General features: G+C 43.7%; 1 protein-coding gene across 2 annotated transcripts in view; it reads left to right on the top strand.

Annotated features, from left to right (window-relative positions):
• Nucleotides 1-11,481: 11,481 nt before the first annotated feature.
• The window catches only part of ARHGEF9 (Cdc42 guanine nucleotide exchange factor 9), a 210,561-nt gene continuing 208,193 nt past the window's right edge, over nucleotides 11,482-13,849 (top strand). For both annotated transcript variants that reach the window (XM_061178455.1, XM_061178452.1), the window contains exon 1: nucleotides 11,482-11,922. In XM_061178455.1, the coding sequence (XP_061034438.1) occupies nucleotides 11,893-11,922 (30 nt within the window). In that variant the 5' untranslated portion in view covers nucleotides 11,482-11,892. The remainder of the gene's footprint in view (nucleotides 11,923-13,849) is intronic.

Raw genomic sequence — 13,849 nt, 5'->3', positions numbered from 1 at the left:
CCCTCTACCTCCACCCCACAGTTAATCACCATCATCAGAGCTAACATGTGCCAGGATCTGTGCTAAAGACTTCATGTGTAATCACTAGTTTACTCCTCACAGCAACTTTCTGATATAGATACTATTAGTATTCTTGTTCTCCAGATGAGGAAACTGAGATCCAAAGAGAAAAAGTAACTAGCTCAAGTGTGTATCTTGCTTCCAGCCAACGTTGGTTTAGGAAAACGTATTTCAAACTGTTCTGACTGGGACCCACATTAAAAATATATATATTCAACATCACAACTAACATACAAAATTGAAACAAACTTTTCATTGAATAATACCCTTATTATTTGTCATGTAGTCTGATATTTTCTCTTCAGTTAAAAAAAAAAAGCATTCGGGACACACCTAATTGATTTTATTACCCAAATGGTCCACTTTAGTTCATTAAAGCCTTGCAATCTACCCTTTGAAAATCAGTGCTTTAGGGTGGGTGTACCCTTTCAAGGCTATTTGCATTTCTCAGAGACCTCCAAAATGTCTCCAGTTCCAAAGGGGTGTCATTCTAATCACGGAGTGTGAAGAATCAAGAGGAGCATTGGTTGGGGGGAGATGGAGACACCCCTAGTATGCCTTAGAGTGCCCAGTGAAAGTTGGACCCCGCATGGGTTCAGAATCTGCCCTTCTCTGAACCCATGCACTTGTTTTATCCCTTATCTGAACATCAATTCATTCAACAAACATTTTCTGAGCCCTCAACAGTAGGTGCTCTGCCAGAGGCTGTGGGGAAGCAAAATTATGTGGAGGAGACAAGCTAATAAACATCTAACTACGTAAAACAATCAGTAGCAAGTGACAGAAAAAGGGTGCCAGTAAAATGTCGTGAGCATGCAGAGAAAGAGAGATGGATTTCAACTTGGGTTTAAGCTTCATAGAAGAGATGGCTTTTGGACCAGGCCTGGAAAGAAGGCTAAGACTTAGACAAGCAGAAGTAGGGGAAAGATTTCTCAGATGATATATTTTTTTAAAAGCATGTGAGCTGGAAAATGTAGATATGTAGAGAGACTAAAGAGTATTTAGAAGAAGATTTAGGGCCAAGTTATAGAGAACTGTTAATATCTTGCTAAATAGTTTGAACTTCATCTTAAAAATGTTTCATCAGAGGAGGATCAAGTAATGCTTTAGGGTTCTAACTCTGGCAGCAGTGTGAGAATGGTTTGGAAGGCAGCAAAAATGGAGATATGTTGGCACTTAGGCAGCTGATATGATGGTCAGGAGAGAAATAAATGAAGACCTGACCTGAAGCAGCTGTTATAAGTATGGGAAGGAGGGCATACAGAGGAAGTGCCGTAGGGGCAGAGGCAACAGGACTTGGCAACTAATTATATGTATGTATGTAGAGGTGATGCCTTCTCTCTTCCTTCCTGGTTTGCCCTTCACCCCAGGGCTTCCACAGAAGCCTGATGAACTCTGTGAATCCACCCATACCAGAAAGAGGAAACATGGGTATGGGTGGGTGGCTCCTGCTGGGTAACAGGTGAGGAAAAGAGACAGTTCATCATAGGCAAGCCAGGAGGCCAGGCTGGATGGAGTCACCTCATCGTGTTGCCATAGCATTTCAGAAGATCATAGAATTTTAGAGCCAGAAAGGGACCTTAGGATCCTGCTGTGAGGATGTCTTGCTGTGAGGAGGAGCCAGATGAGGATGGAGTCTAGCAAGGAAGGAGACTTTAGGAAAAGTCTTAACCTTGATCTTTTAAGCTCACCTCTTTCCCCTTCCTCCTCGTTTTCTTTCTCACCCTCCTCCTCCTCCCTCTTCTTCTTCCCCTTTTCTCCTTCCTCCTCATCCACCACTGCTTCCTCCTCTTCCTTCTTTACCCTTCTTGTTCTCCCTCCATCACTTCCTCCTTTTACCTCTCCTCTTCATTCTCTTCCTTTCTTACTTATCCTCTTCATCTTCCTCCTCTTCTTTTTCTCCCCCTATTTCTCCCTCCTTTTCTTCTCCCCCTGACCCTCCTCAGCACCTTCACTAACAAAACAAGTTTCCCTTGGAGTTCAGGAGTCAGAACTTGGAACCTGAGAGGTGACTCAAGTCATCCAGGTTGATGGGGGTGGGGGAGCAGGTCCTATTGAAGGAACCTTACCTTCCATTAAATGGACACCTTGCTGTCTTTCTTTATAATGCTTTTCCTGGTGAAGCACTCCTCTGGCTGGAAGAGTCTCTTCTTGTCCTTTTATCATCCCCGTGGAGAATGGTTTAGCAGGCCTGTTGAAGAGAACGTTTAGTAGTTTCCTCAAAGAAGCTCTCAGTGGGAACTGGGGCTGGAGGCCATGGCTCTTGCTTCTTTGCTCTTTCTATTGGCCTCTCACTTCTATAAGTGTGGTCCATGGGCCAGCAGTATCTGTATCACCTAGTAGTCTGTTAGAAATGCAGAACCTCATGTCACACCCCAGACCTAACTGAAACAGAATATTCATTTAGAACATCCATGAATATTAAAATTTGAAAAGCACTGCTCTGCATGGACTACATCCCTCCACAGACACAGCCATTCCTACAGCATACCAATATGAATTTGTCTGGAACTATGGAGAGGTAGAGAAGCTAAAGGTCAGAGAGCTCTAGAGGGCAGGCCGCTGAAGGACCCTCTCTACGCTCTATAAAAGCACAGGTCAAAAAGCATTAAGAGACTCTAACAACACCATTTGACAGATGAAAAGACTGAGTGGCTTGCCCAAGGTCACACAGTAACTCAGCACTCATCCGACTCCCAGTCCAGTGCTTTTTTCATCTTGGCTCACTGACTTCTTTGCATGGTTCTCTAACACAGCCTTCCACGGATGGAAGAGTCTTCTACAGCATTTCTGGCAGGTACTCTTCCAGACTCTACTTGTATGCCTTCAATCATTGGAAGTTCATCACTTCATAAGTTTGGACATTAACATGTGAGTTTGGCTTGCCAGAGAATCTTTGAGCAGATACATATTGTTCATGAGCTTTGCAAGGTCCTGAATCCACCCAAGTTGTTTAAGAAATACCTCTGTTCAGAGGGGGATTAATTCTACTCATCCAATTGTAACTCCTCATGCAGTTATTTCAGTTCCTGCCTTTGTACTAAAAAATGAATAGTGGACTGGAAAGCAAATTCCTTAGATAAATAGGAAGTTGTTTGAGGCTGAAAGGCATGGCATGGGAGAAAGAGAAGAGGGAGACAAAGAGGAAAGAGGTGAGTGCTAGGAAAAGGGGATGGATGAGATGAACTTGAAGTCACTTCATTTATCCAAATTTGAGAGTAAAGATCCCATGGAGAGCTTAGAGGAGGAGAGTAACTAATGGGTCTTTACCACAGAGGAAGAAACAGGCTTTTCATTTGGCTGGTCCCTGTGATCAAGCTAAAGTGGCCTTGGGGAAAGGCAGTTGGGCCAAGTACTCTTACATTCCAGGGTGATGCTTTCTGTAGCAACTCATTGAACCCTCTCCCTGGGCTCTGCCTGTTGAGACCTGAAGAAAGGCAAGTGTGGCCACTTCCTTCCCGCTCTTCCCTGGGCTTCTTGAAGCTACTTTAAGAGCTTACTTCAAGTGTCTCTGGGATCCACTGGGTCTCTTCACTGGCTCAGGTCTGCAAGGTCAGGGAGCTGCTTTGGGGAACTTAAGGATGAGGAATTACATTCCTAGGTAAGTGACTATCTTATATGACGTTCCCACAGAAAAAATAGGAGTCCACATGTTTAGCAAACCTTCTTCCCCAAATCAGGAACCCTACCTGTTCTCAACATCTCTGACTATTAATTATGCATCCAAATACAGATGAAGATGTTTCCTATCCTTTTTTTAGCAAGGGAAATTACCTCAATGACTCCAACATAGTGACAGGAGTTTGGTCTAGAGCTGGTCTTTCCACACTTTAATGTGCATGTGAATCACTAAGAATTTTGTAAAAATGCTGGTGCTAAGTCAGTAGGTCTGGGGTAGACCCGGGATTCTGCATTTCTAATAAGCTCCTAGGTGATGCTGATGCCACTGGTCTGAGGTCCACATTTTGAGTGGTATCAAGGGTATAGACGAGCTTAAAAATTTATCCAGTTTGATTTTTCTTCTCAAAGTCTATGCCAGATTATATTTGGGTATATACCTATATACACCTTTCCTATTGCACTAACATCTTGCTTTAAATTCTTCCCTGTGCTAGCTTATTTGGCATGACATCTATCATGTTTATCATTTCTTCCTCTCCTGACTTCACAACTCTCAGCTCCTTGGAAGCACAAGCCATCTGCCTCTGCTACTGACTGTCCCTTCCTTTTTACTTTCATCTCTTGATATTCTGGCCCTGCCTGCTTCTCTGACATCATCTCTCACCACTGTCCTATGCTTCACTACATTCTGCCATGCTGACCTTTTTCTGCCCCTCACATATATCTGTCTCATTTCCAATTCTGGGCCTTTGCTTTCGTTGTCCCTTCCTGTTTGGAATGCTCTTCCCCCAGATCTTTGCATGGCTGGTTTCTTCTCATCATTCTGGTGTCAACTCAGATGTCACCTCCTCAGAAAGGCCTTTCTTGGCCACCTAGCTAAAACAGTGTCCTCCTTCCTCAGTTACCTTCTATTATATCACCCTGTTTATTACTTTCATAATAACTATTCAGTATCTAATATTACTTTATTGTTTTGGGGGTTCAATGTCTAAATATCTCCATTATAATATAAGCTTCTTGAGAATAGAGACCCAGTCTGTGTTGTTAACTGCTGCATCCCCAGTATCTAGAACAGAACTTGCCACATAGTATGTTCTTTAAGCATAATTCTTGGCTGACAGAGTGTCTTTCTGGACATTCTTCCTCACTCATTGAAGACTTTAGCTCCTGAACCATCACTTGTCTTCATCGTTCTCTGGTCTGTCTAACCTCAACATTCCTATAGATGACCTATTCAACCCTGGCCTCACTTTCACCCCACCTCAGTCAGAAAACTCCTGTGAAAACATCCTGCATCTTGTTATAGCAAGTAACTAAATGAATTGCCTCCAGAATCTCAATTTCAGGCATCTCCCCTCTGATCACTGTCCTGTTATTCCAGCTCACTTACTCTGGGGCCTCTACTCCAGCAATTCTTCCCCATCATCAAGATCTCCAATTCACTGACCCCACCATCCCATTAACCTTACCCCATACTCATCACCCCTTCTCATGTCCTCTTTTCCCCTTCTGTCCAGCTTAGATTCCCTGGTCCATTGTTGTGACCACTCCCTTGAAAATACTTTCAACATTATTTCCCATTTCTTTTCCCATTGTGTGTTCCTGGAAAATCTACCCCAGATTTCACCCAACCAGCTATCTTTTCTATACCTGTGCTTGAGCAGCAAAATAGACTGAGTAAAAGTCCCACAGTTGAGCTGATTGACTTTGCTTTACCACAAGCCTCAATTGGGCACTCAACACTTCCTGAAAACACTACTACATGTCCCTAATATGTTTGCTTTTTCACTTTCTTGTCTTAGAGAGAGTGGCTTTCAACTTTAGTTGCATATTAGAATCATCTAGGGATCTTGTAAAAATACTGATGCCCAGGATATACCTCATTTCAATTAAGTCATAATCCCTGAAGGTGAGATCTAGATAGCAGTGTTTTTTAAAGCTCCCCTTGTGATTCCAGTGTGTAGCCAATGTTGAGAACCATTGCTCTTAGAGGACTATTTCATAGTTGCTCCTCTCTCCTATAACTTCCAATGATTCCTCCTTCCATACCCCTCTCTCAGATTCATATCTTCTCTTCATTCACCAAATATACAGGCCCAGCAGCACCTGCACCGTTGCCCATTTTCTTTGTCTTCCTTCTTGTTAGAGTACAGGAAGTGGCTCTGTTCCTATCAAGAGAAAGTATCATCTCTTATGCTCTGGATCCTTCCCTATCACCTTCTCGAAGACTTTGCTCCTGCAAGTAACCCTTCTGCTGCACCTGTGCTTCTCAGACTTTAATGTACATGCAAATAACCTGGGGATCTAGTTAAATGCAGATTATGATTCAGTAGCTCTGAGTTGGGGCCTGAGGTTCTGTGTTTGTAACGTGTCCAGGTGATGATAATGCTGTTGGTCTGTGGACCATGCTTCAAGTAGCAAGGTCCTATATTATCAGCCTTTCCTTCTCATTCCCATCATAATATAAGCATGCTCTTAAACTCTTGTTTAAACTGAAAAAAAAGAACAACTTCCTTCACCTCATATACCTGTTCAAATGTTACCCTATTTCTTATTCCCTTCAGAGCAAAATTTTTCAAAGAGTTATCTATACTCTTTTCCACTTCTTTACCTTCATTAACTCTTTTTTCCTTCGTTCACTCCTCAACTCACTCCAGTATGACTTCTGTTACCCTCGTGTTAATGAAACTACTCTTGTCAAGGCCAATGACTGTGACTATGTTACCAATACAATGGTCATATCTCTATCATCATCCATTCAACTTAGTGTCATTTCTCAAAACTTTTTTCACCTGAATGAGATTTCTTCTGGTTTTCTTTCTACCTTACTGACCACTACTTCTCAGTCTCCATTTTTGACTCCTCCCTCTCTACTCAACTTTAGTCTAATTGTCGGAGAGCCTCAAGACTCGGTCCAGGACCCTTTTCTACCTACACTCTCTCTCTAGATAATCTCATCCCGTCTACATGAGGATGACTCCAAAATGTATATCTCCTGGCAGATCTTCACTCCTGAGCTCTAGGCTTGTGTATCCAATTGTCTTTCTGACATCTCCTCTAATAATATGACTAAAGTACAGCTCACACTTACTACATCCAGAATAGAAGTCTTGATTTCCTTCCCTCCTCAAATCTGTGTTTCTTCCAGTCTTCTCACATCAGCAAATGGTACTACCATCTACCCAATTGTTCAAGCCAAAAAACTAGAGTCATCCTTAATTCCTCCTTCCTTTCCCTCACACTCTACATACAACCCATCACCAAGTTCTGTTGTTTCTACCTCTAAAATATATCTCAAATATTTTTACCTCTGTTCATCATCTTCACAGCCTTTCCATCCCAAGTTATATCATTTCTCTCCTGGATGACTACAACAGCTTCAACCTCTTGTCCCTCTTTCAATTTGTTTATCATATAACAACCTGAGTGCTCTTTTACAAATGTAAATCAGACCAACTCATTCTCTTGCTTAAAACCCCTCAACTCCCTCTGCTCTCTCCCTGTTGTTCTCAAAATAAAATACAAACACTCTACTATAATTTTCAAGGCTTTATATGACATGTTTCTACCAAATATGTCTCCTACAACTCTTCTACCTTCTCTCTACCATTTCAGCCTCACTGGGTTTCCAATTCCTGGGACACTCTAAGCCTATTCAATCCTTCGGACTTTTGGACTTTCTGTTTTCTGTGCCTGGAATACTTCCCCACTACCTCTTTACATGGTTGGCTCACTTTAAGCCTATAGGCTTCAACTTAAATGTCATCTCCTTGAAGAGGCCTTCTTTATCTAAATTCTCCCTTCCCCCACAGTTACTCTCTATTCTTTCACTTTCTTTCTTTCATAGCATTTATCACCATCTGTATTAGCATATTTATTTACCTCATTTACTTGTTTATTGGATAGAAGTGAAGGCATGGATGGTGTCTGTCTTGTTCGTTATTATATAATCAGTGCTTAACACACTATGCCTGGCACATAGTACACACACATGTTTACTGAATTTACAAATGAGTAAATAAGAATACGTAGTGATATATGTACCTAATATCATTTTGTCAAGATAACACAGGTTATAATGTGGATATTAGCATTAGGCTCTCAATACTAGCATTATAGTAGTTGTATACTTTTAATTTTTATCCTTTTTCACTGCTGCATTCCACTCACTCAAGAATCAAAGGTCTGAGTCTCATTCCAGCTCAGCCGCTAAATTACTCTGTGACTTTGGGAATCCCATTTACTCCTGGGGGCTATATGTTATTGTCTGTAAAATGAGAATGTTGAAGAAGATAATCTTGAAGATCTTTGCCAACTTTGATATCCATTGATAAGTGATTGTTTAACACTATTAGGTAAATGACAATTAGTGTGTTCATTGAATAATTGGGAAACCTGAGATACAGAGAAACTGGGCCCTTGCCCCAGGTTACCCAACTGTAGTGAATTCAGTTCTTTACTCAACTCTGCCCAAAGCCACAGCCACAGCAGGTGGAGACCAGCTTGGGCTGGTGCCTCTGCCCTCAGAAGCCTGCTTCTGGGCTCCTTGAATCACAATGGACTCAAATAAAGAGAATGTACTAGGCTGGAGACATACCTAAGATTGTCTCTCTCCTCATGCTGCTCATGGCTGAAAAGAGGACAGCATTTGGCACTTGTCCACTGAGAGCTGATGCCAGGCTTAATACCAATTAGGCTTCTGAGAGATGACAGGGCTTCAAGGGAGAGGTCTGGGGCACAGAGATTGTGGAAACTCTTTTTCCATATTTCTATTTAACCTGTTCTGAATGCTTACTGGTTGCTAGGCCTTGTGCTAAGTGCTTTCTTTCCATGGACAAATTTATCAAATCTTCAAAACAATCTTGTGAAGTAGACAATATTATTACCCCTATTTCACAGATAAGAAAACTATCAAGATGCAGAACATTAAATACCTGCCTGAGTAAGTACCAAAGTCAATAAAATTCAAGCAGTTCTGGCCCCAGATCTTATACTCTTACCTTCTACATTATAACACCTCTAACTGCTCATATGTTTTAGGCAAATAGGTACTCCAGACATAATGGATGCAATAGTGTCTATGCCTATGGGATCAACATCTGTTCTTCTACAAGAGTCTCTAGGCACATACATAACACTGGAATGTTTGCCCTCAGATCCATTCTCCATTCTTCTCCCGCAAACTAAATTTTTTATGCTCCCTTGTTGTCTCACTTATTTTGTCCAATGGGAGATTAGTGGGCAGGAGGAGGGAAGAATCCAGGGTGTTTCCTTCACCTCCGGCTTCAGAGAGGTATATTCGGGAAGTGGCTGCTTCTCCTCAATGACTCTAGCTTCTGTTGGACAGTTCCTCCAATCATGGCATCTGCACCATCAGGCCACCCACCCCATGCTTTTAGCTTCAATTTAGCACCAGTTTCTTGGTTCTGGCAACATTACCTTTTCCCAGTAACCATCTAGCTCTAGGAGTGGTAGCAGTTTTCTGTGGTTGCTAAATGCTGGCTTGCCTCACCATCCCCTATTTGGCTTCTTTGTTTTGACAGTGCGATATGTTCCCTGTATTAAATGCTCTTTCTTTAAAAGATCTAGAGTGGCTTCTGTTTTCCTGACTGGATCATGATTGATATAGACAACTTCTATAATCCCAGGGCTTCTCACTATCACATAAATTGGTTTATATCCTTCAGAGCATATATCACAACCTTTAATTATCTTGTTTGTATACTTATTTTGTGTTTATTTCTTCTCCACTTTAAGTACATTTTAAAGTCCATGAGAAACTTTGTCTTGTATCTTGAGTAGCTATCCCAATGCCTGGCACATAGGACCTCAATAATATTGTTTAATGAATGTATCCATTAAAAGACAATCCAGCTTTTATTGGATATCACCTATGTGCCAGTCACTGTTGTAGGAGATAGCAAGGTTAGTAATTCATTGCCCCCAGTTTTAAAAAAAACAACTTATATTTCCACTTAAGTGACAATAAATAGAAAAGTGTATACATGACCAATGTATTAATTTGTCAGGGCTGCCATAACAAAGTACCACAGACTGGGTGGCTTAAACAACATAAATTTATTTTCTCACAACTCTGAAGGCTAGAAAGTCCAAGATCAAGGTGGTCTCTTCCGAGGCCTCTTTCCTTGTCTTGTAAATGGCTGTCTTCTCCTTTGTCTTCACATGGTCTTCCCTCTATACCAACCTGTGTCCAAATTTTCTCTTCATATAAGGACACCAGACATATTGGATTAGAGCCTACCTTAATGACCTTATTTTTACTTAATTACCTCTTTAAAGACCATGTCTCCAAATACAGTCACATTCTGAGGCATTGGGGTTTGGACTTCAACATACAAATTTGGGAGGGGGCACAATTCAGCCTATAACAACAAGTAAAAGATCATTTTCAGTTGAGAAAGCTAAATGGTGGTGCTACAGAAGTTAGATGAAAGATGATAAAATCAGGTTTTAGAGTATTCCAGGAAAGCTTTCTAGAGGCTGTGTGCTTAGTGCCAGGTCTTAAAGAGATCTTAAAGAGTCATGACAGCTTGAATGGGCTGGTTGGCAGGGGAGGCGTATCCAAGAGGCTCAGTGTGAATGAAGGCCCCAAGGTGAGAAAGTGAGGAGACACTGTAGAATTTCTGATTACTGAACCATCAGACTTGGGAGGAAGTTGAAAGATCACCCAGGCTAAGCTCCCATTTGATTCAGGAATCCATTGCCAAAGGACAATTCACCTTCTGTTTATACCCCTCCCAGGACAGGGTGCTCATTAAGGCAGCTGCTTTGATATTTGGCCAGCTGTTTGGCCAAAACAATGGCTTGGATGAAGAGGGGAGAGTTTGCTAGGAAGTAGAGGACAATAAGGTGGTGTGTGGGGCCAGTGATATCTTCATACCATTCACCTTCAGGCACTTCTTTCTGATGTCATATTTTAATTCCTTCTTGCTGTAGCTGCAACCTCTGTTTTTGTAATCCCTTTCTTGCCTGAACTTCCCTGTGGGTCAGGAGCATTGGATTCTTGTCCTGTTTGGTTGTGCTACCATGGGCAAATATCTTTCAGTCTCAGGGCTTCAATGTTCATGTCTGTAATAGGGGACTAATTAATTAACACTCCCTGTCATGTCTTCCTCACAAGGTTATTGTAAGACTATATGCAATGATAATGGGTGTGAATGTGACCAACAGTATCAACTCCCAGCAGACGCAAAGAGGCCAGCCTGGGTTGAATTGCCCAGAGTTAGAGGCATCATGAAGAGGTGGGTGGTTTCTCCGTTTGCCTGTTTTGCTGATGTTCATTTGACTTATTCTCAGCAAAATAAGCAAATGGAAAATTCATTCATCAACAAGCTACCTTTTATATTCCTGAGGGTGTGAGGAAGAATCCTGAGGGTGTGTGTGTGTGTGTGTGTGTGTGTGTGTATGAATGATAGCAAAAAGAAGCCTGGAAAGCAGCAGAGGGTAAAGTTGAGACTTTATCTTTTTTATGTGACCTTAGATAGGTCTCCTCCATCATTTATTTATTTATTTATCTGTAAGATGGAGATACTAATGCCTGCCTCCACAAGGTTGTTTTGAGAAGTGAAAGTGATAATGAGGATGAAATCCCCAAGAGAGTAGCACTAGGAGAGAAGACCCCAGGGGACTATGTAGAGGGAGTGCTGGAGGGAGGGAAGCGGGAAATTGCTGGCATAGCTCCACTGGGGCAGGATCTTATTATTTAAAAGGCTGGCCCAACACCTCTGGCAACTTTGGAAAGGACTTTTTGCTGACTCGACACAATTGGGGAGCCCCACAATAAACAGCATCTAACTCCAGCGCAGCCGGAGGCAGGCAGAGGTGGCAGCTGCCTTCTCCTGGGCGGAGGTTATTCACCCACATCCTCTCCCTGCACCCCACCTCCCAGATCTCAAGCCTCAGCAGGGGACAAAGGCAGTCGGCGGGGAACCCCCCTCCCACGTTTCCCCAGGCCAAGCACCTCGGGAGCTGCGGGGCAGAAAGGCAGAGCCTGCCTGCAGGGATGGAACAACCTGAATGAAGGCGAGGTCCGCAGCGGAGGGGATTAGGCTGTAGTGCTGTGAAGGAGGCAGGAGGCGAGGGGGAGGGGGCGCTGGGGCTTTCGCTTGCTCCAGCCCTGCCAGCCCAGCCAGCCCGAGACAACCCGCGCCAGCCACCGGGGCCTTGGAGAAGCCGGACTTCATTAGCACCATGCAGTGGATAAGGGGTGGATCGGGAATGGTGAGTGCACATAACCGCAGCTTCCCCAGCTTGAGCTTCAGTCCCCTAGCCCCACCCCCAGCTCCTTCACCAGCCTCCAGGCAGTGAGCCCCCTAGTCTCTGCCCACCGCCCTCTCCGCTGTCCTTGAGATACCAGCAAGCTTGCTGTGGCCATTTTAGGAGCCCTTGCTTGCCTGCCTGCGAGGAAAGCCCCCTCCCTTCTCCGTCCCCGTTCTTACCACCCCCGAGTGGGGGGGTCACCTGGAAGACCGGAGAGGCAAGGGGGCTGGTAGAGGGGCTCTCTGGGAGCAGTTAGTCTCGCAGGAGGGTGGGGGGATTGGGGGGTATGGCACGAGGTTGGGAGGGAGGGGGTAGTCACAAAGCCTGGGATTGTGGAGGGGGCAGTATGGGAGAGCTGCGTGTATCCCCTTCCTGGGACGAGCCAGAGAGCCATTCTCAGGCAAGCTGCTTGGGGGAGTCCTGAAGCCCTTCCTTGCCTGGGCTGGGGTCACCCTGTCCACACTTGGGGCTTTGTCAAGGAGAGACAGCTACAGAAACTGCCATCCTGGAAATGGATCTGGGCCCCATTCAGTTAGGAGAGCTCTCCCCCCCCACCCCCATCCAAGGAGTGTGTGCTTGTGTGTGTGTTTAGTATCATCCTCCAACAGTTCATTGTATGCCATGATGCTCTGTTCTCCACCTGGAGACCTTGGAATGACTTCCTTTGCAGAGAGGAAGTGGTGGCTGCATCTTGATGCCTCTCTGACTCAGCCAGGGGTAGCTCAAGTCTGGTCAGGGACTCTGGGGCATGGGAGGCCACCATGCCTTTGTCCTCAGCTGGGAGGCATGGGCAAGAGGGTCTTGGAGGGCAGTTGGGTTGGGTCAGCAGGCACTGATGGCAATGCCAGCCCACACTTCTGCACTGCCACCCATGACTTACAGCTGAAGGAAAGTAACCTGAAGCTGTTGGGCAAAAATTGATCTTTAACTCCTTTTTTTGCTCCCGTTCTGGAAAGGAGGAGGGAATCTCGTGTGGGCTAGGACTGTATTCAGAGGAGCTGTCCTCTTCCCTTCCTTGCAGTTTCCTTAGACCTCTGTTTCAGTGGTTCTTGAAGTCATTCAGTTTGTATTTGCCAGGGCTTCAAGAGACTCTTCTCAGATCTCCCTCTTTCCCTGGGGTCCCATAAAGCTATTTAAAATGTTTGTAGGACCAGAAAACCATAGAGCAAGAAAAGACCTTTAAATCCTTGTTGTCCATCCAGGAAAGTTGAGACCCAGAGAGTGGGAGAGACTTGCCCAGGGCCACACAGCTCCATGAAGGCAAAACTGAGTCCAGCAAAGGAGTCTCCTGACTCTCTGTCACTGTCCCTCTCCACTGCTACACAGAATCATCAAATGGTGCTGATAAAGGCAGAAAGGAACAAAGAGTCATGATCTTGGTAAAGAACTTCCTTCATGATGAACTAATGCCATGAATTTTTCCTGAATAAAACCCATGACAGTCCTAGTATTTCTAGCAGCAGGGTCTAGGTGAGACCTCCTTCCTCTCCTAAATATATTGTAGTATAGGGGTCCAGAGCCACCCATTGACAACAGATTAAGTTAATGGAGAAATCTGAAGTTTTGCCAATTGTGTGTGAGAAAGGAGAGAGTAACAGAAAACTTGTGGAGACTATGTAATTAAAGATTGATTGATGGAGAAATCTCATAATATTTTTAGGAGACTGAAGTAGTGAATATTATATGATGAAAACATTTATTTAACTATTTGCCAGAATTCAAGAGATAGGAGTAGTAAATTCTATTATAGCCTGGAAGGCAGGAAACTTCTAACCTTGGCCCTGCTGTTTAACAGGAGTGCTTTGAGCCTCAGTTTTCTCACCTATTAAGTGAGGCTATTAATGATTACCAAAATTCCTTCCAGGTCTGAGATTCTCAGTTTCCTAGA

This window comes from Eubalaena glacialis, chromosome X, assembly GCF_028564815.1.
Source record: "Eubalaena glacialis isolate mEubGla1 chromosome X, mEubGla1.1.hap2.+ XY, whole genome shotgun sequence".
Classification (NCBI taxonomy): domain Eukaryota; kingdom Metazoa; phylum Chordata; class Mammalia; order Artiodactyla; family Balaenidae; genus Eubalaena; species Eubalaena glacialis.
This window is presented reverse-complemented; position numbering and strand designations above follow the sequence as displayed.